Genomic DNA, 24254 nt, shown 5'->3' on the forward strand with positions numbered 1-24254 from the left:
GTCAATCAAAAGTTATTACTTTTATATTTATTAATTATAGATATGTTCCTCCTTGTACTTCATTCATACTATTTCAAGTCACTTGATCAAGACACTAAGAAGAATTTTTGCTTTCCTTTTTATTACTATTAATTCCTTTATTATATACCTTACTTGGTTCTTTCATGTACTTCTTTGTTACTAAACTGTTGTCTATAATCCCATCCAAAAAAACAAAAAAATAAAAATAAAAATAAAACAAAACAATAACAAAACTGTTGTCCATAAAAGGGACACCAACAGGGCGGGGCAAGCTTCTATTACTAAATCATATCATATTTAAGAGCTCTCGTTCTTTTCTTTTCTTTTCTTTTTTTCATGTGTAGAACTTTCAAATGGAGAAAAAAAAAATTACTACTAATTCAGCAAAAACAAAACAAAAAAGACAAAAAATTACTCTTAGAAAAATGTAACAAGATGTTCATAGAGGGCCTAGCGGCTAGCGGTACTTTTCTTTAAAAAGTAAAAGCAGTAGTGGGCCTAGCAATAATTCATGATTCATTTGTTCCCAACCCCATCAAATGTTTGATGCCAAAGATGCCCACTAAGCAAGTGGTTACCCACTTTAACTGCCTAAACTTGCAATTGACACTCATTTGAAACTGTTCGTACCGCTTTGGTTAGAGTCTAGGCCTCTATCCTTAATATCTTTGACATAAGTAAATGTGAGTGTTGATAAACACCTCATCATGAGATAACTGAATAACAAGAATAATTTTCCACTAAGCAGTAGTTTTCTTTTCCTTTAAAAAAAAAAAAAAATTACTTAGTATATAATTAATTCCTTTATTATATTCCTTACTTGAATTCCTTGATATAAGAATTTTTCTTTTCCATTTTCCATTTTCCTTTTTCCTTTTTTACACTATTTAGAACATAAAGCATTGTTCCTTTAGTGTACCACTTACTTGAATTCCTTGATCTAATACGTTCCTAGCTTGTACTTCATCCTTACTATTTTAAGTCACTTCTACTTTTTCATTTTGTATATTCATTAGTACATATTTGTTTTTGATACATTGATAGTTGGTGATGCGAGAATTTAAATTCTAGATGTCTCTATTGGAAAGATCACTAATAAGAAATTTTCATTTCCTTTTTTAATTTTTTTTATACACGATAAAATTTCTACTCTAACCTAATCTAAGTATATATGTGTGTGAAGCTCCCTCCTAGAGATTTAATCATGTGTAATGATTGAATGATGAGTGGAAGCATGAAAGACAAATTACACATAAAAGTTTATGTGGTTTAGCTTAACGTTCCTTCAGTGTATCCCTTACTTGAATTACTTAATATATTATGTTCCTGGCTTGTACTTCTTTCTATTTTGGGTCATTTCTAATAAAAAAATCGATGTATAATTGGTGGTGCAAGGATTTAAAGCATAGATATCTCATTTGAAAACAATAAAAATACAAGTTGAATTACAAAGTTCTTAACATATTCTTAATTTATTACATAATTCCTTTATTATATCCCTCACTTGAATTTCTTTGACATAACAAGTTTCTGCTTGTACTTCCTTCGTATAAGTCACTTGATCATAACACTAAATAAGAATTCTACTTTTACTTTTTCATATTCTTTACTACTTTATAATTCCTTTATTATATCCAATCATCTTTACTTTTTTAGAATCTATTATATCCCTTACTTGAATGCCCTGACATATCATGATTCTAGCTGGTACTTATTTATTACTAAACTGTTTGTCATTAAATTTGAACTGTCTCCTTAGATACTTAGTCTTAACAGATGATGCGGAAAGCCGGGATACCAACAAGATTGCGCTTGCGGAACTAAATCATATCTATTCAAGTAAGAGCTCTGAGCTCTCGTTCTTTATTATTTTGTTTATCGTTTTGTTTTGTTTTCTCTCTCTCTCTCTCTCTCTCTTAATTTATTTTGTTATTCAAGTAAAAATGGTAGTGGGCCTAGCACTACTTCATGAATCATGTGCTCCGAACCCGATCAAATGTTTGATACCAAAGATGTCTACTACGCAAGTGGTTGCCCACTTTAACTCCCTACTAGTTTCTAATGCCTACGCACTCATGGATCCATTTAAGAAAAACCATTAATATGTACTAGACCATTCTTCTTCTTCTACTTCTTTTTATTTTTTATTCGATTGTTGGGAATAGAAGTGTTTGAACCGTAGCGTTTCCATGAGAAATATTAATAGAACTATCAAGACTCTTGGTGTTATTTTAGCCTCTGTAGAAATGAAAGAAAAAAAAAATGTAATAAGGAATATTTTATGAAAAAATGAAATTCCAGTTGTTGGATCAAATTGACTGTCAAGTGACTATTGGATATTTTGTATTCTTTTGTATATCCAAGCAAGTTGTAATACAAATTTGATCTCACGGGAAGACTGTTGTTTAATCCCATTTTTAAAGTGGAAAAGTGTTAATTATTATCCTTTTTTTTTTTTTTTATAGGATTTATTATCTATTAAGTAGAGAGAGAAAATAAGGTCAACGAAGTTATTCAGAAATCATGGTCCAACCAAGTGTCAAGCGAGAGTTGGGTCGAATAAGATAATAGGTGAGTAGAGGCGAGACTCTTCGGGCTCTCTATTTAAAGTTGGTATGACCAAGATGTTAGATGAGTGTCAGGAGAGATTATGCAAAATAGCTATATTTGTAGTTTTTAAGACCAAAATTTGCACCACTTTGATACATAAACATTCACTACAAGAAAAACGGGCATTTGCGGCGGTCCAGAACCGCCGCTAAAACCCCAAAAACCGCCGCTAAAGGTACATACGACCTATAGCGGCGGGTGCTATTGCGGCGGGCAGTCCCGTCGGTCATGCAGTGCTGCTGTAGGTTAATTGCGGCGGTCCCAAAAACCGCCGCTATAGGTATATGTTTTAGCGGCGGGTGAAGGTTTATTGCGGCGGGCATTTCCCCGCCGCAATATGTCTTCACAACTCGTGGCATTGAGTTTTAGCGGCGGGGAAATGCCCGCCGCTAATGTCCCGAGCTTTAGCGGCGGGTAAAGAGCGCCGCTATAGCCAATCAATCAAAATGGCAGATTGTACTTTTAGCGGCGGGCAAGACCCGCCGCTATTGGTCCCGACCTTTAGCGGCGGAAAAAAAGCGCCGCTATAGACATTAGATCAGAACGTCTAATTATACTTTTAGCGGCGGGTCCGTGCCCGCCGCTATATGTTTCAACCTTTAGCGGCAGGCGATAAGCGCCGCTATAGGTATTTATTTAAAGGGTAAAATGTGCACCTTTAGCGGCGCTTTTTGACCGCCGCTATAGGTTTTTTTTTTTTTTTTCCATTGGGTTTTAAAACTGCTGTAAATTGTTCACAAACCTGTTACAAAGGACCTGTAATATTTTTAACTCTACTAACATAATACCACAAATATAATTAATTAACAATACCACAAATGTCTTGAAACTAACGTAATATTAACATAGAAATGTATTATCAAATACATAGCATTATCTATAACCACCATCTTCAAATTAACAAAAAAAAGATGTGGTGATTTGAATAAAACAACCGCTGAAATTAATCTAATACTATAATCAAAATTTCAAAGTGTTTAAAATTATCTTTCAACACTTGCAAAAAATGCGGTTGTTCTTCCATAGTTCTTCGTACACAAAAAAGTCCAAGAACTCCAAGATAAAACTTATAAGCTTCTTGGTTGATGAGATGCAGCTGATGATCTGGGGAGAGGTGGAGATTGTTCGACCGGAGAAAGATCCTACATACAAAGTATGATTATTTAATAAGTGCGTACAAATGAAATAGAATGACAAGAAAATATTACCAAGATAAAAAAAATGGAAACAAGTTAAATTAAGACATGTTTCTTGATCTTTTATGGGAGGACCACCTCTCTTTGCAGCTTCCTAGTTTTGAAATTACAAAGCAGTGGCACAAGAAGACAACTAATGAGATGAAATCAAAATGATTGGTGTTGGGAGGTCCCTTGATATAGAATTCAAAGGATGCAAAGGTGTCACTACATAATTCCATAAACATCTATTAATAACATGGTGCTTGTAGAAATCTTTTTCCTTCACCATCCTTTATCAATGTTACAGATCAACAGATTCATACCGTCACAATTCACAAGTAAATACTATCAATAAATATCTTTCTAGCTAATGTAATTACTAAATATGTAATTATCTTTCTAGCTAATTACCACAAGTAAATATTAATTAGTAACCATACATTTAACGTTCCTTTCCTACTACATATAAATTGACACTCAATTCATTTATCATACCTGATTGCATTGTGTAGTTTGTTGCATCTGTTGAAGCAGGCGAGCCATTCTTTGCTCCATTCTTTGCTCCATTCTTTCCTCCATTCTTTGCTCCATTTCTTCGAATTGACTAACTTTTTCCTTCATTTCGTCAAAACCTGCTAGTTTCTCCTCCATAGTAGCCAAGGAAGCCTTCAATTGTGCAACTTCGTCGTCCCTTGCTTGACTTAATCGTATTTCACTGTCCGTGAGAGCAGTCTTGCTACTTTGACCACTTGGGGTTGGACCAAATCCTACCCCACGAATGCGACCTTTGTGCTCCTTACCCATCACTTTGGCAAACACATCATCTCTTGACCATGCAATACTACCACTTGTGTCAGATGACTGCAATTGATTCTCAGGGTCAGCCAACAATTCCCTCATTTTGTCCTGATATGAGTTTGAACAAAACAAAAAAAAGTTAGAAATCATATAGTTAAAATGACCTCATAACATATATATACATATATATAGGATAAGACAAGCAAGCACCAATAAAACCCAGAACGATGTAAAAATTATGCACACAAAGCTAGCGTCCCCCTCACCATAACCAAAGGCACCAGTGCCAAAATTGTTGGTGCTACTTTGCCACAACAACCAATAACCGTTAAGAGAAAATTGACATTCTACAAGCAACTCACCACATGAACCTCTCCCAAAAAAAAAAAAAAAGGAAGTCATATACATCCATTATGTGGTGATTGTGAAACCAAAAAATTTTGGTATTATAAGGTCAACTATGAATGGAAACAAATAGATTTCAAGGATTTAAATTTTATTGTTGTCGACAATGGAGGAAACACTACCATATGTGGTCTATTTTAAGCTTTGTCCCTTCTTGAAAATCAATGTATCACAACTCATCTCCTTAAGAAAAAAACAATATTGCTAATTATTACATACGTTAATACCAAAATATATGTAAGATTAAAACTAATAGTAAAATTAAAACAAGTATAATTTATTACATAGGGTCTATATACTAATCATTACCCTCATGATTTTGACATCCACTAATGGTAATAGCTGCGATTGATACAATGTAAAGGTTCTATACAATTGAAAACGTTTTTTTTAACCTTACTTTTTTTGATTAAAAATTGGAGACTATTTGTTATGTAGATCCCACATATGGTAATAGACTATTCTAATTATAAATTTTACAATAGAAGTTATATAAATATAAATATATATATATATATATATATATATTAAGAACATAATGTGTTTCAAAGTTTCGGGGTGTATATAATAACTAGAATTGTTGTAATAAAAATCTTAGCAAGTTGTATATATACTCTAAGATTAATTTGCAGCACTACTAGCAGTAAACTAATATGGTTACACTTTATGCAAGTTATGACTAATTTATATCTTTACACTTTATGTCAATATATAAGATTGATAAGTTGCGTAATTGTCAAGATGATATGGTGCCACTAGAAAGAAAGAAAGAAAAATTACATTATGATTATTGTTTCATATAGTACGATATCACTTTAAAATTTCGTCATCTTTCAATTTTTTGACGGTAGAATCATTCATAACATTATGATTATTGTTACATTATGATTATTGTTTCATATAGTACAATATCATTTTAAAAAATCATTCATAACTATTATCATTGATTCAAAATAGTTACACAAGTGTTCAAACAACCACATAGGATTTCTTTTTATGCTTGGTTTTTGTCAAAAAAGACATGCTAGTTATACAATATTTTGCAAGACCTAAGACTTGAATTATTTGAACAAAGCTCATCTTTAAGACAACTTCATAGGGAAAACTATAATATTGTTTCTTGAATTCCTATTTTGTTTACCCCTAACTACAATGCAGAAATTACTTACCATTTTTTCTTTCATTGCAGGATTAACTGCAGATCCATCTTTACGAGTATGTAGAATTTGAAATAATACTGCACGCTCTACAGGATGTCCATCCGTTTTTGCCTACATTATGAACAGCATATTTATGTAGTGATGAATATTGATTCTAAGTAAACTTAGGAGAAGTCAAAATCATTTAAAAAATAGTCATCATACATATTACCTTTTTTGCAGCGTGCATAGCATAGCCACATGAACCACCAGTATGTATGTCATCCTGTTTAGAACGACGGTCCTTATTCTTATCTGACTCTATCTACATTCACCAAAATTACATGTTTATATACAGTATGTTTTAAGTATCTAAAGGTACTTTTAGCTAAATAAAGTCAGAATGGTCAAAAATATCATTTGGTATAAAAGAATGAGAGAAACTAAATGCTAAAGGTAATAAGTTTTGGCTGAGCATCTTTTATCATGGAGTGAAGAGACCCAAGTTTCCCATACTATTTCATTTACAGGAGCATAGCATGTCTATACCTTCCATTTGGACTAGAAGCTTAATGATTGATATAACAGTACTGATTTAATGATGAATACTTTTGATAAATGAAAACTAGGCGCTTTTAAGAAAGCTAACTCATTTTAAGAAAAATTATTATAGGCCAAAGCAAAAAATCTTAAAAGAAAGCTAGAATCTATTAAAAAAATCTCCACACCACACACTTGCCTTTGTTTTTGAACCTTGACAAACCAACATTTACTCCAAGATTTCTACCAAATGAAACAAATATGAAATATAAAACACAATTTCGATCTCATATATACCAGTTTCACAAAAATCCCAAATAAAGGTTCTAGCTAATCCTATCTAAAAGCAATCCAATATGTATTCTCTCAATTTCTCAATAATTATTCTACTTTTAGTATGATCCATGATGGAAAAGAGAGAGAAAACAAACATACCACTGCATCATCAGAATACCAATGATCAACAAGTATATTCCAATCTTCTGGTATGCATTTCCTAGGTCCGTTGCTCTTCACCCGTGCTTTGTTTCTTGAATGCGGTATATAATACTTAGCCTTTAGCCTACACTTATGATCTCTCCACGCCTTCCCAATTTTTTGTAAAGTAAATTTCTTCAAACCCTCATATGCCTTAGGATTATCAGGGACTTGGTATTTTCGCTACAATCAAATTGAGTTATCAAATTACAAATGTTTTCATGCTAAAATACTTATATCAAACCTAGTACAAAACGTCATAATTACAAGTATTATAACTGTTTTAATACCTTTACAAGACGCCAACACTCTTCTTTAAGTTCTTCTGGCATGACCTTCCAGTCAAGGTATTTAATCGGGCACATGTGGGGTTTCCGTGCAATCGTACCCAAGAAACCAGTGAAAGTCCTTGCCCCCTCATCAACCGGCTGATACATGCTATTTAGTGGCAACTCAATTTCTTGATCATCAGGAAGATCCCAAATTTCCAAGTACTTGTTTGGCCCGCGAGTGACACGTTTAGCTGGTTGCACATCTGATCCTAAAAGGAGAAAATATCCAATGTCAAACAACAAGACATATAAAGCTAGCCTTTTAAAACATGGGTGGTTATTATTCTTTTTGCAACATGTGAGGAATTGCATAAACCTTGTTGAAAAATAAGCAAAACAATAAATGCAAGCAACACAACATGCACACACAATTTAAATTTGTTATAATCCCCAATATACCTAAAGTGTTCTTACATTGATAACACATCAAATAAAGTTTGTCTCCTAAACTTTCTCACTAGATAACTTACAAGATTAAACTTACACCATAAACAATAGCTACATTACCATCACAATTATAACATAATAACTTCCTACTCCTAATTATTTAAAATAATGCACATTCTTATAATTTTTTCTAGCCAATGTGAGATTTCAAAACTTATTCTTTCTCATGATCTAGACTTAAACATTTATGAATCAAATTGACTCATCTTTATGCCTTGTGAAAATATTGATAATTTACATATGTGGGAGTTAGCTGTAGTTGTCATCAATTTATATTTTGACCAATTAATAATGGGACATATCTTGTTCACTTATTGTAGTTTTCATTGCTTCCTTTCTTCAAAACTCAATAGAATCTTCTCCTTTAATGGTTAATGTATCTTTACAAATGATCTTCCCCAAATCAAATCATATATATATATATATACATATTCAGTTGCTTCTACCCATACCTTCCATATAAATGGTAAACTTTTGACTAAAAAGCTCATACCTTGTGTAGAAACTTGTGTAGAAACTTGTGTAGAAGCGTCATGCATGTCTTGGTCCCCCACTTCATCCGCATCTTGTGACCCGCCGCTTTGTAATGTAACACTCTTGGGACGTGTGCGCAGATTTGCCTTTCTCCTTGCCATTTCAACTGTCAAAGTCTAAAATAAATAAGTACATAAGCACAATGACAAGTAATGGTACAAGTAATTGCAAATACAACAACTCCAACTACTTTCAACACTAAAACAACACAAATTATTATATAGTCATATAATTCAACATTAGAATTTAACAAGTACAATGTTGTAGGCTTAAGTCAAGATAACAAGTTTTGGAATTTAGAAAATAATAATAATAATTTCAAGCCCCAATTAAGAAACATGTAATAAAATTACTCTAAAGTTCATCATAATAGCAAAAATAATATATAGCTAATAAAAAGTTAGTATTTGTCACTTTAACATTCATCCATTCTATGAAGTTCAATGTAAATTGTTACAAAACAACTCAGTTCAGTGTTAAAAATACCTCTTTTCTTTTCTTTTCTTTTTTTCCCTATTAAGCAATAATGAATTTTGTTAAAGAATGTGCAAGAAGGGGCACAACCTAGTCATCATCACTAGACTCATCATCATTGGATCCATCATCATTGGACTCATCGTTATTAGACTCATAAACATCATCACTAAGCTCTTCATCATCGATAAAGTCTTGTTCAAGAAATTCATCCTCACTAATCAACGGTGTATCATAAATGGTTCCTTCTTCATCAACTCGAGCCCAAGCATGGTTGTCATTTACATCATCACATGCATCATCAGTAGTTACATTATAAGGGACATTCTCCATATATGTATCCACTTCATCATCATCATCATCTAAAGCTTGAATACCAACATCAAACACCTCCCTAGGTTTGGTTCTGACCACTACTACCCAATCTTTATGTCTCACATCCTCCACATAAAACACTTGCGAAACTTGGGATGCTAATACATAAGGTTCATCAATCAATCGATCACCTGTGTGTATCAATCTTGAAAAATTGACAAGGGGAAATCCAAACTCATCTTTTTTGCATCCTCTCCCACTAATAACATCAGCCCATTGACATTTGAATAATACATATCGATACTTGTCAGAGTAGTTCAATTCAATAATATCGATTAGTACACCATAATAAGTAGCACCACCTTCAGTAACAACACAAACTCCACTATTTTGAGTTTTCCTAGTTGCCTCAAAATCTTTGGTGCGAAACTTCAAACCATTTATAACATAACGCTTGAACCTTTTTGCTTCATTATCTGGATATCGAGCAAGCCATCTAACTTTATCAGAGATTTCCTTTTTCTTAGAGGCATCCATTGACATCACCTATTATAGAGAAAGATTTTTATTATAAGTATACTATCTAAAGTGTTACAACCGAAAATAGTGTTATATATGTATATATGCTTTACTTACATATTCCCTAAACCAGTTGCAGAATTTCTCTATGTGCTGCTTTTGAATAACATCATTAGTCACATGAGAAGGGAAACCAGCCTTAATCTCCGCTATATGTTCACTGTGTACACAAACGTGTTAGTGTTAAGCTAGAGTATTGCATTGGAATGTCGTTAAAGGATACGCAAGGATATCACTTACTCGCGAAATGGGGTGATTTCTTCACAATTGAATAGCACATAACGATGTGCTTGGATCCATGAATTTGAATCTAGTGTAATGCTCACCATTGCACCCATGGATTCCTCAACATTCCTTACAGGCCGATTAAATACAGTTTCAACAGATTTAAAATAGCGTGAACAGAATGTTAAGCATTCCTCTGCTATATACCCTTCCGCAATGGAGCCTTCTGGATAAGTTTTATTATGCACATAAGACTTAAGCCTTGACAAGTACCTATTGGAAAACCCAAGATCAACAACGTACAATTGGTAAGTTTAAAAAAAATAAAAACAAATAAACAAATAGACCAAGTTCTTATATGTGTTACCTCTCTATGGGATACATCCAACGATAATGAACTGGACCGGCAATTTTGGCTTCGCTAGCCAAATGCATGACTACATGTACCATCACGGTAAAGAAAGAGGGAGGGAATATCTTTTCCAACTCACACAATGTCACTGCAATTCTCTTCTCAAGAGCCCCAAGTTCCTCCACATTTAGTACTTTGGAACATATCTCCCTAAAGAAACAAGATAAGTCAATTAAATGCCTACTCACTTCAGGGGGCAAAGATCCACGTATTGCAATTGGAAAAAGCTGCTGCATTAAGATGTGATTATCATGGCTCTTCATCCCACTAATCTTGCGTTCTTTGAGTTTAACGCAACGTGAGATGTTTGAAGAATATCCATCTGGCACTTTTACATCTTTCAAAACTTGCAGAAAACCATCCTTTTCACTAGCATTCATATGGTAGCAAGCATGTGGCATACATGTCTGATCATTCCCAACCTTTTTCAAGTGAAGTTCACTTCTTATACCCATATCTTTTAAATCTTGGCGTGCCTTCAAGTTATCCTTTGTCTTGCCATCCAAGTTCAACAATGTACCAATTATATTATCAACTACATTCTTCTCAATATGCATCACATCAAGATTGTGACGCAACACATGGTACTCCCAATAAGGCAAGGTGAAAAATATACTTCTCTTCTTCCACACAGTTAAGGCTTCTTCCCCTCTTTTTCTTTTATTGGTCAAATTAACTTTTTTCTTCCCAAACACATGATCGGCTACAGCATCCGTTTGTAACATGATTTCCCCTCCGGATATTGTAATCGGAGCTGATCTGTTATCAATATTCCCATCAAATGATTTTTTTTGCTTACGGAATCTATGATCACTATCCAAAAATCGCCTATGTCCAATGTAACTAAATTTTCTTCCATATCTTAACCAACGAGATTGTTTATCATAGTTACAAGAGGGACATGCAAGAGATCCTTTGGTACTCCAACCCGAGATATCACCATATGCAGGAAAATCATTTATGGTCCACAATAATGCAGCATGCATTTGGAATGATTTTTTGGAAGACACATCAAACGTTTCTACTCCAACATCCCATAACTCCTTCAATTCTTCTACTAGGGGTTGTAAGAAAACATCAATATCGTTCCCGGGTGAGGTTGGACCGGGAATCAATAATGATAGCATGAAATAAGATCTTTTCATACACATCCATGGAGGGAGATTGTATGGGATCAAAATGACAGGCCATGTACTATGAGTAGTACTCATATTTCCATACGGGTTGAATCCATCAGCTGCTAATCCAAGCCTCACATTACGAGGTTCGGATGAGAACTCTACATACTTACGGTCAAATGACTTCCAAGCTTCAGAATCAGCAGGATGTCTCATTAACCCGTCATTCACACGACCATTGGCATGCCACTTCATATGATTGGCTGTTTCAGGAGACATAAATAGCCGTTGCAATCTTGGCTTTAAAGGGAACCATCGTAGAATCTTTGCAGCTTTCTTTTTTCTTTTCTTGGAGGAAGCATTAGTACTTTGTTGACCTTTAGACTCATTACTTTCCCATCTTGAAAGGTTACAATTTGGACAAGCTTCAAGGTTGGCATTCTCCTTCCAATATAAAACACAATCTTTAGGACAAGCATGAATCTTCTCATAACTCAAGCCCAGATCTTTAATAATCTTCTTAGCCTCATAATAATCTTTTGGCAACTTAGAATTTGAAGGGAGAAAATCAAGCAAAAATTCCAGCAACATGGTAAATGATTTGTTAGTCCAACCATTAAGACACTTCATGTGGTACAAATGCACAATGGCTGACAATTTGCTAAAATACTTACAACCTTCATAACAAGGTTGATTAGCATCTTCAAGCAATTTCATAAACTTAAGTGCATCTTCATTAGGACCTTCTGCAGGACCTTCTGTGGGTTGTTGCACACTAGGGACTTCTTCCATTGGCGCAGATGTCATATCTTGTATGGGGAACATGTCATGCAACATGTCACGAAGATCGGCATACTCTATTGGGTTTTCTTGGACATGACTACTAGGAATTTCAGTAGAAGTCTTCGCAGATGATATTTCCCCATTAAAAACCCAAGGGTTATAACCCCTACAAATCCCTTTTGACACTAAGTGAGCCTGTACAACATCTATAGGCCATGAATTCGTATGCACGCATTTTTTACATGGACATGAAATTGTTCCATCCGGGTATGCATGGTTAGATGCGAAATTCAGAAACTGTTGAACTCCATCTAAATATTCTTGTGACCTTCTATTGGTAATTTTCATCCAACTCTTATCCATTGCTATAAAGTGATTTGCAAGAAATACCTATAATGTGATTTCATGAAAACACAAATCAAGAGTTAACATACATTTCATTTACACAATTTCACTTTAATTTAAAAAACAAATCATCTTTAATCATTCACTTTTAGCTATGTTCCTAATCAAACAATGAATTTAAATGCATAGAAAAGTTACCAATACATTTGTTAATTATAACATCATTACTAGCAATATTCTTTAGGAATGGACATCTCTTTAAATATGCAATTCCATTTTAGCATTCCATGTGTGAAAAAGATAGAGAGAAGCCCTTAAAATGAATTAATCAAATAAAATCAACTCAACAACAATCATCTTTACTCATTCACTTTTAGCTATGTTCCTAATCAAACAATGAATTTAAATGAATAGAGAAGTTATCAATACATTTGGTAACTATAACATCATTACTAGCAATATTCTTTAAGAATGGACATCTCTTTAAATATGCAATTTCATTTTAGCGTTCCATATGTGTGAAAAAGATAGAGAGAAGCGTTTAAAATGAATTAATTAAATAAAAACAACTCAACAACAATCATCCAATATTACACAAAACAATCAACACTCCCAATATCAGCTAAAACCACCTTATTACTCCATGCAAGCCACCTGCTTGCCCCAATTCAACAACCCACCACAAACACAAAGAGAGAGAGAGAGAGAGAGAGAGAGCAAACCTTAAGTCTTTCACCAACTTCACTTGCTTTGATCACACAAACTTATAGTGCCTCTTCTTTTTGCAATCTGCCAACAAGAAAAGAATACATATAAACCTAAGTTAATTTTCAAACAAGACTCACTTCAAAGCAATTTAGTTGAGAGTGAGTCACAAAGGAATCATATCTTGAAATGGGAGCAATTGCTTTTCTGAGGGAACTCAAATTGTAGAAGTTGATTTGTTGTTGTGGTGGTCATTTTAATTTGTTTAGTGAAAGCAAAAGGCCAAGGAAAGAACTTGTACTTAGAATAGGTGAATTGTAGTTTATTCATTGTGAAAGATTGTAGTAACAATTGTTTTGAAAGAGTATTTAGTTTCTTATCTTGTTTAGGTAAAGACAATTGTAATGGCCATTCGTTTTATTATGTTATGGAAACTGAAATGCATTTTTTGCAATGGAAATTTACACTTAGTTTTGTCCCTTATTGAAATATTGTTTATTATAATTGAAATAGCTATCCATAAATGCAAATTGTAATTACATAAGACCTGCAGAGTGCAATTATGCCTATATGCATTTCTTTAAATCTTTACCATTAGAATATGACTTAATCAGATATGACTTAATCAGATGCCATACACATAAGCATCACATACGATAAATAAATTTAGTAGAGTTGCCTTATATTTTATTATTATTTCATTGTATGATTTTTGATATGAATCTATACAAATATTCTTAATATCTCTTATTAATGATTGTTTTAAATAAATAAATAAATATATATATATATTTTCTATTGAGATTTTCATACTACCACAGAACTTTTTTTGAATAGGGAAATACTACCATAGAACTTTAAAGTGCAAGATACAAGCCTTTTTCTCATAATAACAGTTGATGTAAAACTGACTTAATGGTCTATTATTTTATTTATAAAAGAAAAAAAGACAAAAAATGGGAAGAATTTTGATAATCTCTACCTACACGTTGGCTTGTATGTATAGCATTTTTCTTTATACATGTACTTTTTTTTTAGTTTAATAAAGTTTCTGACCTGTTGTAAAAAAAAAATAAAATAAAATTGGCATCCCCTTTATACACTCAGAGTTCCAACATACTATAAAAGAGAAAAAAAAGAATTTTGGGTTTGAAGGAAGGAATTCACAAAGGGATTTATAAGCTCTTTCACTGTAAGTCATATCATGGTTTGGTTAGCTTCATATATACTCCACTCCATATATTTCAGACTCAAATTATTAGTAAAGAATAAAAATATATAAGAATTCGAGCTTATTCAGCATTTAAAAAAAAAAAAAAAAAACCTAAATAAAGAATGAAATATATTAAAAACCTATAAATTATACATACAACTAATACTAACAGCATTTTCAATGTATTTCAGAAAAATAAAATAAAAAAATAAAAAAAACTAAGACCTACGCTTATCCCAATTCCCAAACCCTCCCCAATACGAAACTAGTTTAAAGCTCAACTACATCAACCTTCATGATTAGGAAGCCAAAATTTGAAGCTTTTAGGGAAAAAACTCTACAATTCACTAATCATGCTTTAAAAATCTACCACTTTAAAGCATTGTTTAATGCAATTTGTCAAACACTCAAAAGCCAAAAAAGCTAAACAACTCAGTTAAAACAGAGATGTAACATTTTCCTTCATATTTACCCAAGAAGACCATATCAAAAGGTAATATCATAAAATAGAGTGTGTAATTTGATGTGAGATAGAGTGTGTAATTTGAAGCTTAATCTATGATGAGTGGATGCTCACTATAAACATTAAAGCTAGGCTTCTTCTCTATTTCTAACATTAGATGAAACCCTATCTTGCCCCATCGAGAGTCATCTTGAAAGAAGAAGGAGCTAGGAGAGGAAGGCTTGCCCATGCCGTGTGCACATGAGTTAATTTTTGTTGTTACTAGTTAGTTTTTCTTTAACTCATGCCATCAAAAGGTAGGTGATTAAATTCGTGTTATTTTTCATGATCATTTGTATTCTGGTTACCAGCATATTTCAGTTGAATCTTACAAAGACAACACTCTAGAACATCACCCAAAATTCTATTAAAGAAAGAACAAAAAATAAAAAAAATAAAAAAAATTAAAAAAAAAAACAGATGCCCAAGGGACTCAATTTTGCTTCTACAAAAAACAGTTTCCCTTAACCTCCAATTAGCAAGGCTTTGTTCAGTGGAAATACTATTCCACAAAGCTAACTACATACACACACACATATATATATATATAAAAGAATATCAAAATCATCTCAGTTTGAAATGGATCCATTTCATAGTTTATATTACAAACTTAAAGGTGTATTTAAATGATGTGAATTGTTAATCCAAGAAATAAAATCTCAACTATGAAATGAACTCTATGAAATAAAGAGGATTTTGTTACATACAAAAGCATGCTTCAGAATAGTGTTAGCAAACCGTACTAGCCTTTCACTAGAGAATATTGTTCCCAAAATAGCTTTGCATAGTGTAAAATTTTCTTTTATGTAAATTTTTTGCAATCCTTCCCAAAAATAGGCACAAACTCTTTCTCAATGAGTGAGTTCCCAGTTCCCCCACCCATAAATTTTTAACTTAAATGATAAATATTGACTGGAGAGGGTTTGAAAGGAAGGAAGAGCACCTATTCTAGCTAGATTATGGATAAATTACTACTACTTGTTAAAGATAAATCATTTAATTTAACTGTTCAAAACAAGGTGAAAAAATGAGGAATATGTCATTTTTATTTGTCATCAAAAGCGCATGTTTGTTGAATAAGGCAACGGGGAAAGACTGCAAAATGTGAAAAATGACAAAATATATATATGAGCTGGTCATAAGGGTGCTTGAAAGGCTTTGTTGAATTATCCGATTTCTATTCAATTAAAATGTTGAGACTCCTAAGTTTAGTTGACTGTTGACCCATGATACTTTTATTCTTTATTTGTTCATAGTTCTAACAGTGTCATTTTTGTCAAACTTTTACAATCATATTTGCTTCAAGTTATATCAACATTGTCAAATACCAAAAAAACATTGTTACTTGTCTCTACATTTTAATTGGAATAGAAATCAGGTTTTTTTTACCCCTCTCTACACAATTTGTAAGACCACTAAATTTTCTGGAGAATAGTTGAATGTGATGGTGGCTCGTGGTCCTGGGAAAGATGCCCAATGTTTTTCAAAACAAAATTTGAAAAGTAATGGTAATACAAAGAGGATTTAAAAGGGGGCAATGAATGTAACAATAGGAACACAATGAGCCACATTGTCAACAAAATACAGTTCCAATTGTTTTCAAGAGTTTTCATGGCTATCTTTTTGGCAACTCTTTTGGAAGGTTAAGAGCCATTGGCCATGGTGGGTTTCAACCATAATTGAAGATAATCCTAGCTATGCTCCAGCATACTGAGATATGCAGTTTATTATCTCTTATCTGTCCCTAGTGTAGTTTTATCTTTCCCATTCAACCAAAACTTCCACACATCAACCTCAATATTTTGTCCTAAAAACTTAACAATGGACAGTGTACTAAGTACATCTAATGAGCACTGTTCACTCATGACACTAAATAAAAATCTTATTTTATTTACACATTGGGAAGAATGGGTTAAAAAAATATATTTGAAGAGGGAGAAAATAATATTAAAATAGAATAATAGAGTACTGAGGTTGATGTAGTTTTTTATAAATAGTAGATTAGAAAAATTAATAAGGTGAGTTTTTTAGGCTAATAAATTTGCTAAAAACCCACTTAGGCTAATGTGAAATTTGAATGCTTTTTATGAGTTATATTATGAGTTTATGACCATGTAAGCTATTATCTTTTTTTTGGTTAAAAAATAGAGACTATTTTTTTAGGCAAATTACATGGCAGACCTTAAGGGCCCAAGCTCATCAGCGAGTGCCAAAATAGGCCGAAGGACCCATATCAACCACGAACAATGAAGGTCATACAACCAACTGAAAGATAAGGCCATAAGGGCATAAGGCCCACAGCCTTACAAGATATGCAATTTGATTTGTGGTCCAAATCCATGATGAATGTTAATATGCTTTGGCCTTTAAAATTTATGGATATTTTTACTTTGATTATTTTCGTTTTAAGATTTATGGTTTATGATTTATATTTGGTTCCTTAATGTGTGTTTTAGTATTTTTATTTTTTTTTTCTTTTTGACGCTTTATGAAAATTAAAATTTTAACATAAATAGCCAAAATGAAAACACCCAACTTTGAGAAAGCAAACATGTACTTTAGTCCATTTATAATATACATATAGATTTATAAGATAATTTTTAATTCCCTAAAAATTCCTCTTGAGTTTTTGAATTTATAAGATTTAACTATTCTTTTTCCTCTCTTTAGTGAGAGGAGCTCATAACTTTTAACGGAGTTAAAAAAAATATATATATATATATATATATAATTGTTTTTTTTAAGAATAAGTATTTTTTTATTATTCTAAAAATCTCTCTCCCCCCTCCCCCAATATGTAAAATTTATGACTACCCACCTAAGTGGATGCTTGGAATCATACATTACATCTAGGCTTTTTGAGCATTGGTTTATTAGTAGATACAAATTATTATGGTCTTACCTAATAAAAAATACGAATAATTTTTACCTTTAACCTTACAAATAATTAAAAAAAAAATTATTAATCAAATGTATTATACTATCTAAAAAGGAAAAAAAAAAAAAAATGACTCATTTCACATCTCTTGTAAATTCCAAATGCTTATTAAGCCTGCATGGTTTCAATATAGAAATCCAAATGTTCAAAGGTTCTACACATTCATTTGGTCACATTTTTAACCCATGGTACTAACAAAAACAGAAAATACCAGACATAGAATTTCATAAATTTAAAAGATCACAAAAATAATACATATAGAATTTCATAGACTTGATAGTGTGTTATCCTTCGGATATACATATAGGTTGAAAGATAGACACATTTTTAACTTCAACCAACATTTATTGTGATTTGTGACAACTGTATAACTACCACCTGCCATTTGTCAATATTTATCTATAAGCTGATTTGGCAGAAAATACAAAACAATAATATTAGTTAGAATGCCACAAAGATGTAACATTTTCCTTCATATTTACCCAAGAAGACCATATCAAAAGGTAATATCATAAATGTTTCTACAACAAAAAGCAATAATCGAAGAAAATGTTCCTTCCACAGCACTTCAAAACCTTTGTGCACATAAGTAATCATAAGCTAGAGGAGCCTGTAGCTTCCAATTCAGAAGAAAGGTGGAAGAGTTTCAAAATCAGACTCAACAATTTCTATAGATTCAAAATAAAAAACATATATGCATGGGGAAGGAAATATTAAGAGATAAAATAGACTTAAAAACAAGAGTTATGTTTAAGTATTGATAAACACGCACTTTCAAGTTCTTCAACAAGGCCCTTCAGTTGTGCACACTCTTGCTCTCGGCGTTTCCTTTCTTCTGAAATAGAAGCAGTCTTAAAAGAATAAGTACCAATAAACTCTCTGTTAATTATTAACAACTTAGACAAAGAGAAACAGAGATAATGAAGCAATAAAAATAATCCTTGTCCAGATCCTTGTGAGGAACTACATATATGAAATGTTTTCACTTTTTGACAGGGGAACAACAGCGGACAAAAAATAGCCACAGAATGACCATGCAATGCCCAAGGAAGATCAAGCAATTATGCAAAATTGACTACCACTACCATGGGATCACATATGTGTTATGTCATATGTGAGAAATTTATTTCAAGTGTTAAAGTTAAATATGTGCCACAATCACAATCATAGTGACAATATGACCCAAATCAAAACATGGATTTCATTCGATGACCTAGACTGATTGCTCCATAAGGATTTTAACAAAATTTCCCCAATACAACAGCAACAACCCAGCCTTAGTCCTAATAATTTTGGAGTTGGCTATGGACCCTGAACAGACTAATCACAGTTAGCCACATGTATTGTTTTTCACCATTCTATCATATCCAAAGTCATACTCTCTATTACCTCCTTAATTAACATGTCACAGTTACAATTCCAAATTAATCAGAAACATTTAATGTAACTCATATCTAGATGATGGCCACATTCTTCAACCATTATGTGTATCTGCTGATCACTTAATTACCCAAAAACTTTAACACATCACAATCACCGAATCGTGACCAAACCAATGGCTCCCCAAACTTTCTCATAGTCTAACACATCTCTTGGAAGAGACCTTGTAAAACCAGTAACTGATGCGTGATGTTCCTAAAACAAACATCTATAGCAATATCAAAATTACAAGAAAAAGAGTGTTCACAAAGCTGAAGAAGAAGAGTGTCAAGGGCACACGTTTTGATCGGACGGTAGGGGACAAGGGTGCATGGAAAGGCGAGGACTCCGGCGTCAAGATTTATTGTGACGACAAAACTAGTGCTCTTGAGACTGAGACGGCAACGCTGCCGATCAGGGTTCATGGGTTGAAGAAAAGGTATCGGTATGAGAGTAGTTCTAAGTCGGTGAACGATGATGGCCGTTGGATCATGTACGAGTATAGCCTTGATGCCTCCATGCTTCCACATGCAAAAGTAAGCAAATTAATTACTACTTTTTCAAAACTTTTTTTTATTTTATTTTATTTTTTGGGTGGTTTATTTTCACTATATATTTTAGACGTGCACAGCCTATAATAATAATTATATAGATAGATATATTTGGTTTTGGAGTAGACACAGAATCAATGTTTGATATCTAATTGATTTAATTGGACGTCCTTGGGCTTTAAAAAAATAATAACAATAAGAACAACAAAATAAAAATTGAACCAATTTAATAGTCTTATATAAGAAATAAAAAGATTTTTGGGGGTTAATTAATCATATTTCTTTTGAAAATTTTAGGTAAATTTAGGGGTAAAATTTTAATATTGGAGAGGGGGGCAACCATACATCTTTTGAAAATTTAAAAAAAAGTTTAGGGGTAATTTTTAATATTTGAGAAGTTTGGGTATAGGTTTTGGTTTATAATATTAAAGAACGCCAGGTTAACCCTAAATTAATTTAGGGTTAGCATGATTGCTATACGAGTACATAGATGATAAAACTACAATAAATTTAGGTCTTTTGGGCATAATATCTCTAACAACATTAAATTTTCTCTGGTTGCTTTAGGTTTCTAAACGAGACCATGTCACTAATAAAGTTGGTAGTTGCTAGGTTCTCGCCCTTCTGATCTGGGTTTTGGAAATTTTTTGGAGTTTAGATCCAACATGGGGCACACTAGAAATTAAGAAATTGGTTTTTATGTAAATAGTTTTCCGCATTAATATTTTCAATGGACCCACTAAACTTCATATATCAATAGGTTCTACAAAAAGATTATGATTGTAGACAATAATCACATCGTGACCAAGTTTCAATTCATTTTCATTTCAATTCTCTTGTAATATAAGTTCATGTACTTAATTGAGAAAAACAAATCCAATTACTTCTGCCACTGTTGTTTGGCTTTGCCTTTTATCTACTGTATTAGCATTATCCTATTTGAACATTTGTTAAAGACAACGTTGTTAACCCATCAGTGATGGTCAACTACTTTGATAGACTCTTAACTTAGCTATTAATTTGTGTACCTATGCAGTTCCCAGATTATGTTCTCTGTCGAATTAAAAAGAATGATGAACCAGAAAAGAAGAGAAAAGTAAGAGAACCAGAGAATGCAAAGAAGATGAAAGAGAATAAAGGTGATCAAAGGACGAAGCCTGAGCATATACACGAGAAAACAAAGGTCGTTTCACTTGAAATACAAGAAAACAAACAATTGGAGCCTATATGCAACAACAATGGCATACCATCAGCAAAGACAACCACCACAAATCCTAGTAAGGTTGCAGCTATTGATGCTGAGTTTCAACCTGTCAGTGATAGAGTTATTATTGACTTGACCGATGATGATGATCACGACAATTCCGCTAGTGAAGATGCGGTAGTGATCAACAATATTGGAACTACATTAGTAGGAAAACAATTGGATTCAAAGGACTCACCCCCAGAGAAATTAGCGATTGAATCTCCTAAAGTGGATGAGTCATTGGAGGAGATTGACTGGGATATAGCATTTGCTGAAGAGCTAGTGGAAGGTCAATCACAGCCTATGCAAGAGCCAGGGATTGAGATGTTGCCTAATCTGTTATTTCTAGAGGATTGGCTCGGTATCAAAGTCTTAAAATGATAGGATAGGATAAAATTCAATTTACATAACCAATATGTAACATGCACTTCAGTAACACTTTGTGTGCAGCATTTATGTTTCTTCACATGTTCAGGGATGTATTCAAGGATAATTGGTGACTAGTTGTAAATTTATTCACCAAGCAAGAATTTTCTTTTCATATGTTAGCTTTAGCATTTAACCATCCAAGCTTATTCAAGAGACAGCGATTGAGATGTTGACTAATGTGTATTTTTCAGGAGGATTGGCTTGGTTTCAAAAGCTTTAAATGATAGGAGATGTTAAATTCAATTAGTAACCATTAGTATCTATTGCAACATACATGATGTTTACTTGTTCAGCTTTTATAAACGCTTTGACATGTTCAGGGATGTTTTTAAAGATTATTGATAACTTGCAAATTCATTGGCAAAATGCAAGAATTTTCATTTCATATGTTAACTTTAGCATTTAACTATCTAAGCAGAGACATCAAATAAGATGAGTTGCTTGTGAATAGCTAAGATTTATTATTGTCAGCTTAAAGGGAGAATTAAATCCCATTTGATCACTTTCTATTCAAATAAAAAAAAGGAAAGAGTCTTCATGTTGGGCATGCTACAAACTTTGTATTCTACTGACCCTTCGTGCGTGCTACAATCATGAAATCTTATCAAATGGATTACCAAAAATTATTTAAAAAAAAAAAATCACAAACATAAGTATTCAGCTTGAAAATACAGATTCAAGTAACTGTTTACTAATTGCATATATTGGAGGAATAACATGAGCAAGCTTTTTGGGGTCAACTCCCGTTCAAAATTCAATATCTGAATCCAACTTGAAAATCTTAACTGTGAATCAGCAAGCCTTTTGAGGCCATTCAAATCCCACGTATGTCTTATAAACTACTCATTTGAGACCTACTGAAAGAACCTATGCAAAGTTGCAAACTAGTCAATTACAAAGCAATACATTCTCTCCTACACTTTGCCTAGGCACTTACTAAAGTGCAAGTTTTTCGTTGAAACAATGTATAATGTGTGTTATAGCCTAATCTGTATTGTTTGTTAACCAGCTTTCACGTAATAGGGTTCATGGAGACATGAACTTGGTAAAGCTGGCAGCAAAGAAATTTTTTGAATTGGAACCCGAAAATGCTGGACAATATGTGGTCTTCTCTAATGCTTATGCCACCTCTGGGTTTTGGAAAAATGCTGCAGTGGTCAGGGCTGTGATGCAGGAATCAGGGATCATAAAGGAGCCTAGTTATAGCAGAATAGAGGTTCAAAATGGGTCCCAATTCTTCTTCAAGGGTGATAAACAATCTAAGGAGCTATATGAGTTGATCAGAGAAATGACTTGTATTTTAAAGGATGCAGGTTATGTTCATGATCTAAGTGACCCTACCCTTCCCATCTCAATTTTATCATTTAAACCCCCCCAAGAAAAATCACAGTTCTTAAACATAGTTCAGACATGTAGTTGATGGGTATTTTGAAAAATTTTATACTTGTGTCACTCCATCATAGAACAATTTTTTCACACAAAAATAAATAAATAAATCACGAACACAGAGAGAGTTTTTCCTTTACCTTTTTAGCAGAGACACTGGAATCGTTGATGGGTATTTAGAACTTGCTGTTTGCAGAGACACTGGCTTTGCAATCTCTGAAATCGTCAACAACAAAAAAATAATAAGCATACCTGAGAAAGCCCTTACCCACCCATTAATTAAAATTACTTAATTAACCAAAGAAAAAAAAAAAAAAACATCGTTACCTGAGAAAGTGAAGGCTTTACAGTGCCATCGACCTCACTCAACAGCTCTTGAATTTCCTCTAAATCCCTAGCCGCTATTCAAAAACCAAACAAAAAATCAAACCAAAATAATAATAATAACAGCAAAGAATCAGAGAGAAATAGAGAATCAGACCAAGTGAGAGATAGACAGAGCGATGAATGTCTCGCGAAGCGTCAATCGGTGCCTTCGGTCCTGCGGTGTACCAAACAAGAAATTAGGGTTTTGATAACAATAAACAGAAAAAAGAAATGGGAATCTTGGTAAGGCTTTTTGCTGAGGAGCAAGCCGCCTCCTATGGTGGCAGTGCCAGTTTGAGGTGATGAGATCAGGTCGCTCAAGCCATGGGTTTCTGTCAAGAGAGCTCAGATGAGAAGCAAAACGAGGGAAGGTTCTAGATTAGGGGCATGAACCGTTAGGGTTAGAAACGATAAGACAAATGGGTCGGGCTAGACCTGACCCATTTGTTTTTGGACCTAACTAGGCTCGATTTTTGGGTGGTCGTGGTGGCTGTGGTTGGGGCTTGGGAGGTGGTGGTGGTGGCTGTGGTTGGGGCTTGGGAGGTGGTGGTGGTGGCGGCTGTGGTTGTGGGTTTGTGGGTAGTGGAAGAGATGAGACAGTGAGGAGGTTTTCAGCGTCTGAGAGAGAGAGAGAGAGAGTGCGTGGGAGACTAGCTAAAAACGAAACGGCGGTAAAAATGAATAGGGACAAAAAAATCAGAGGGAAAATTTAGGTCTGGGTGGGGGGAAATGTAAGGCCTATTGCGGCGGGTCAATCACCCGCCGCT

At 33.4% G+C, this 24254-nt stretch overlaps 4 protein-coding genes across 7 annotated transcripts in view; 2 read left to right on the top strand and 2 right to left on the bottom strand.

Annotated features, from left to right (window-relative positions):
• The window catches only part of LOC126717487 (ankyrin repeat-containing protein NPR4-like), a 105991-nt gene that overhangs the window by 28543 nt on the left and 53194 nt on the right, over positions 1–24254 (top strand). The window lies entirely within an intron of this gene.
• The window catches only part of LOC126717486 (ankyrin repeat-containing protein At5g02620-like), an 87516-nt gene continuing 64962 nt past the window's right edge, over positions 1701–24254 (top strand). For 2 of the 3 annotated variants that reach the window (XR_007652618.1, XM_050419231.1), the window contains exon 1: positions 1701–1860. Coding sequence is in view for 1 of the 3 variants with exons in the window: in XM_050419231.1 (XP_050275188.1) it covers positions 1716–1860 (145 nt within the window). In the remaining 2 variants the exon portion in view is untranslated. Of the gene's footprint in view, positions 1861–2486; positions 2593–24254 lie in introns of all 3 variants that reach the window. The other variant, XR_007652619.1, reaches the window with a different exon arrangement.
• On the bottom strand, positions 3451–8582 carry LOC126717489 (uncharacterized). 2 transcript variants are annotated; one of them, XM_050419236.1, is made up of 7 exons: positions 8441–8582; positions 7459–7709; positions 7127–7351; positions 6384–6476; positions 6182–6283; positions 4305–4715; positions 3451–3773 (listed from the first exon to the last, which is right to left on the bottom strand). In XM_050419236.1, the coding sequence occupies exons 1-7, from the start codon at positions 8580–8582 to the stop codon at positions 3699–3701; spliced, it is 1299 nt and encodes a 432-aa protein (XP_050275193.1). In that variant the 3' UTR covers positions 3451–3698. The 2 variants fall into 2 exon arrangements, with proteins under 2 accessions (XP_050275193.1, XP_050275194.1); XM_050419237.1 differs by lacking the exons at positions 6182–6283; positions 6384–6476.
• Positions 8463–24183, bottom strand: LOC126717485 (uncharacterized). Its single transcript, XM_050419230.1, has 8 exons — positions 23603–24183; positions 23449–23522; positions 23262–23337; positions 10442–12777; positions 10090–10347; positions 9907–10009; positions 9046–9816; positions 8463–8587 (listed from the first exon to the last, which is right to left on the bottom strand). Exons 4-7 carry the CDS (start codon positions 12748–12750, stop codon positions 9046–9048), a joined length of 3441 nt encoding a protein of 1146 aa, XP_050275187.1. The 5' UTR covers positions 12751–12777; positions 23262–23337; positions 23449–23522; positions 23603–24183; the 3' UTR covers positions 8463–8587.

The sequence above is a fragment of the Quercus robur genome, chromosome 3 (genome assembly GCF_932294415.1).
Source record: "Quercus robur chromosome 3, dhQueRobu3.1, whole genome shotgun sequence".
NCBI lineage: Eukaryota > Viridiplantae > Streptophyta > Magnoliopsida > Fagales > Fagaceae > Quercus > Quercus robur.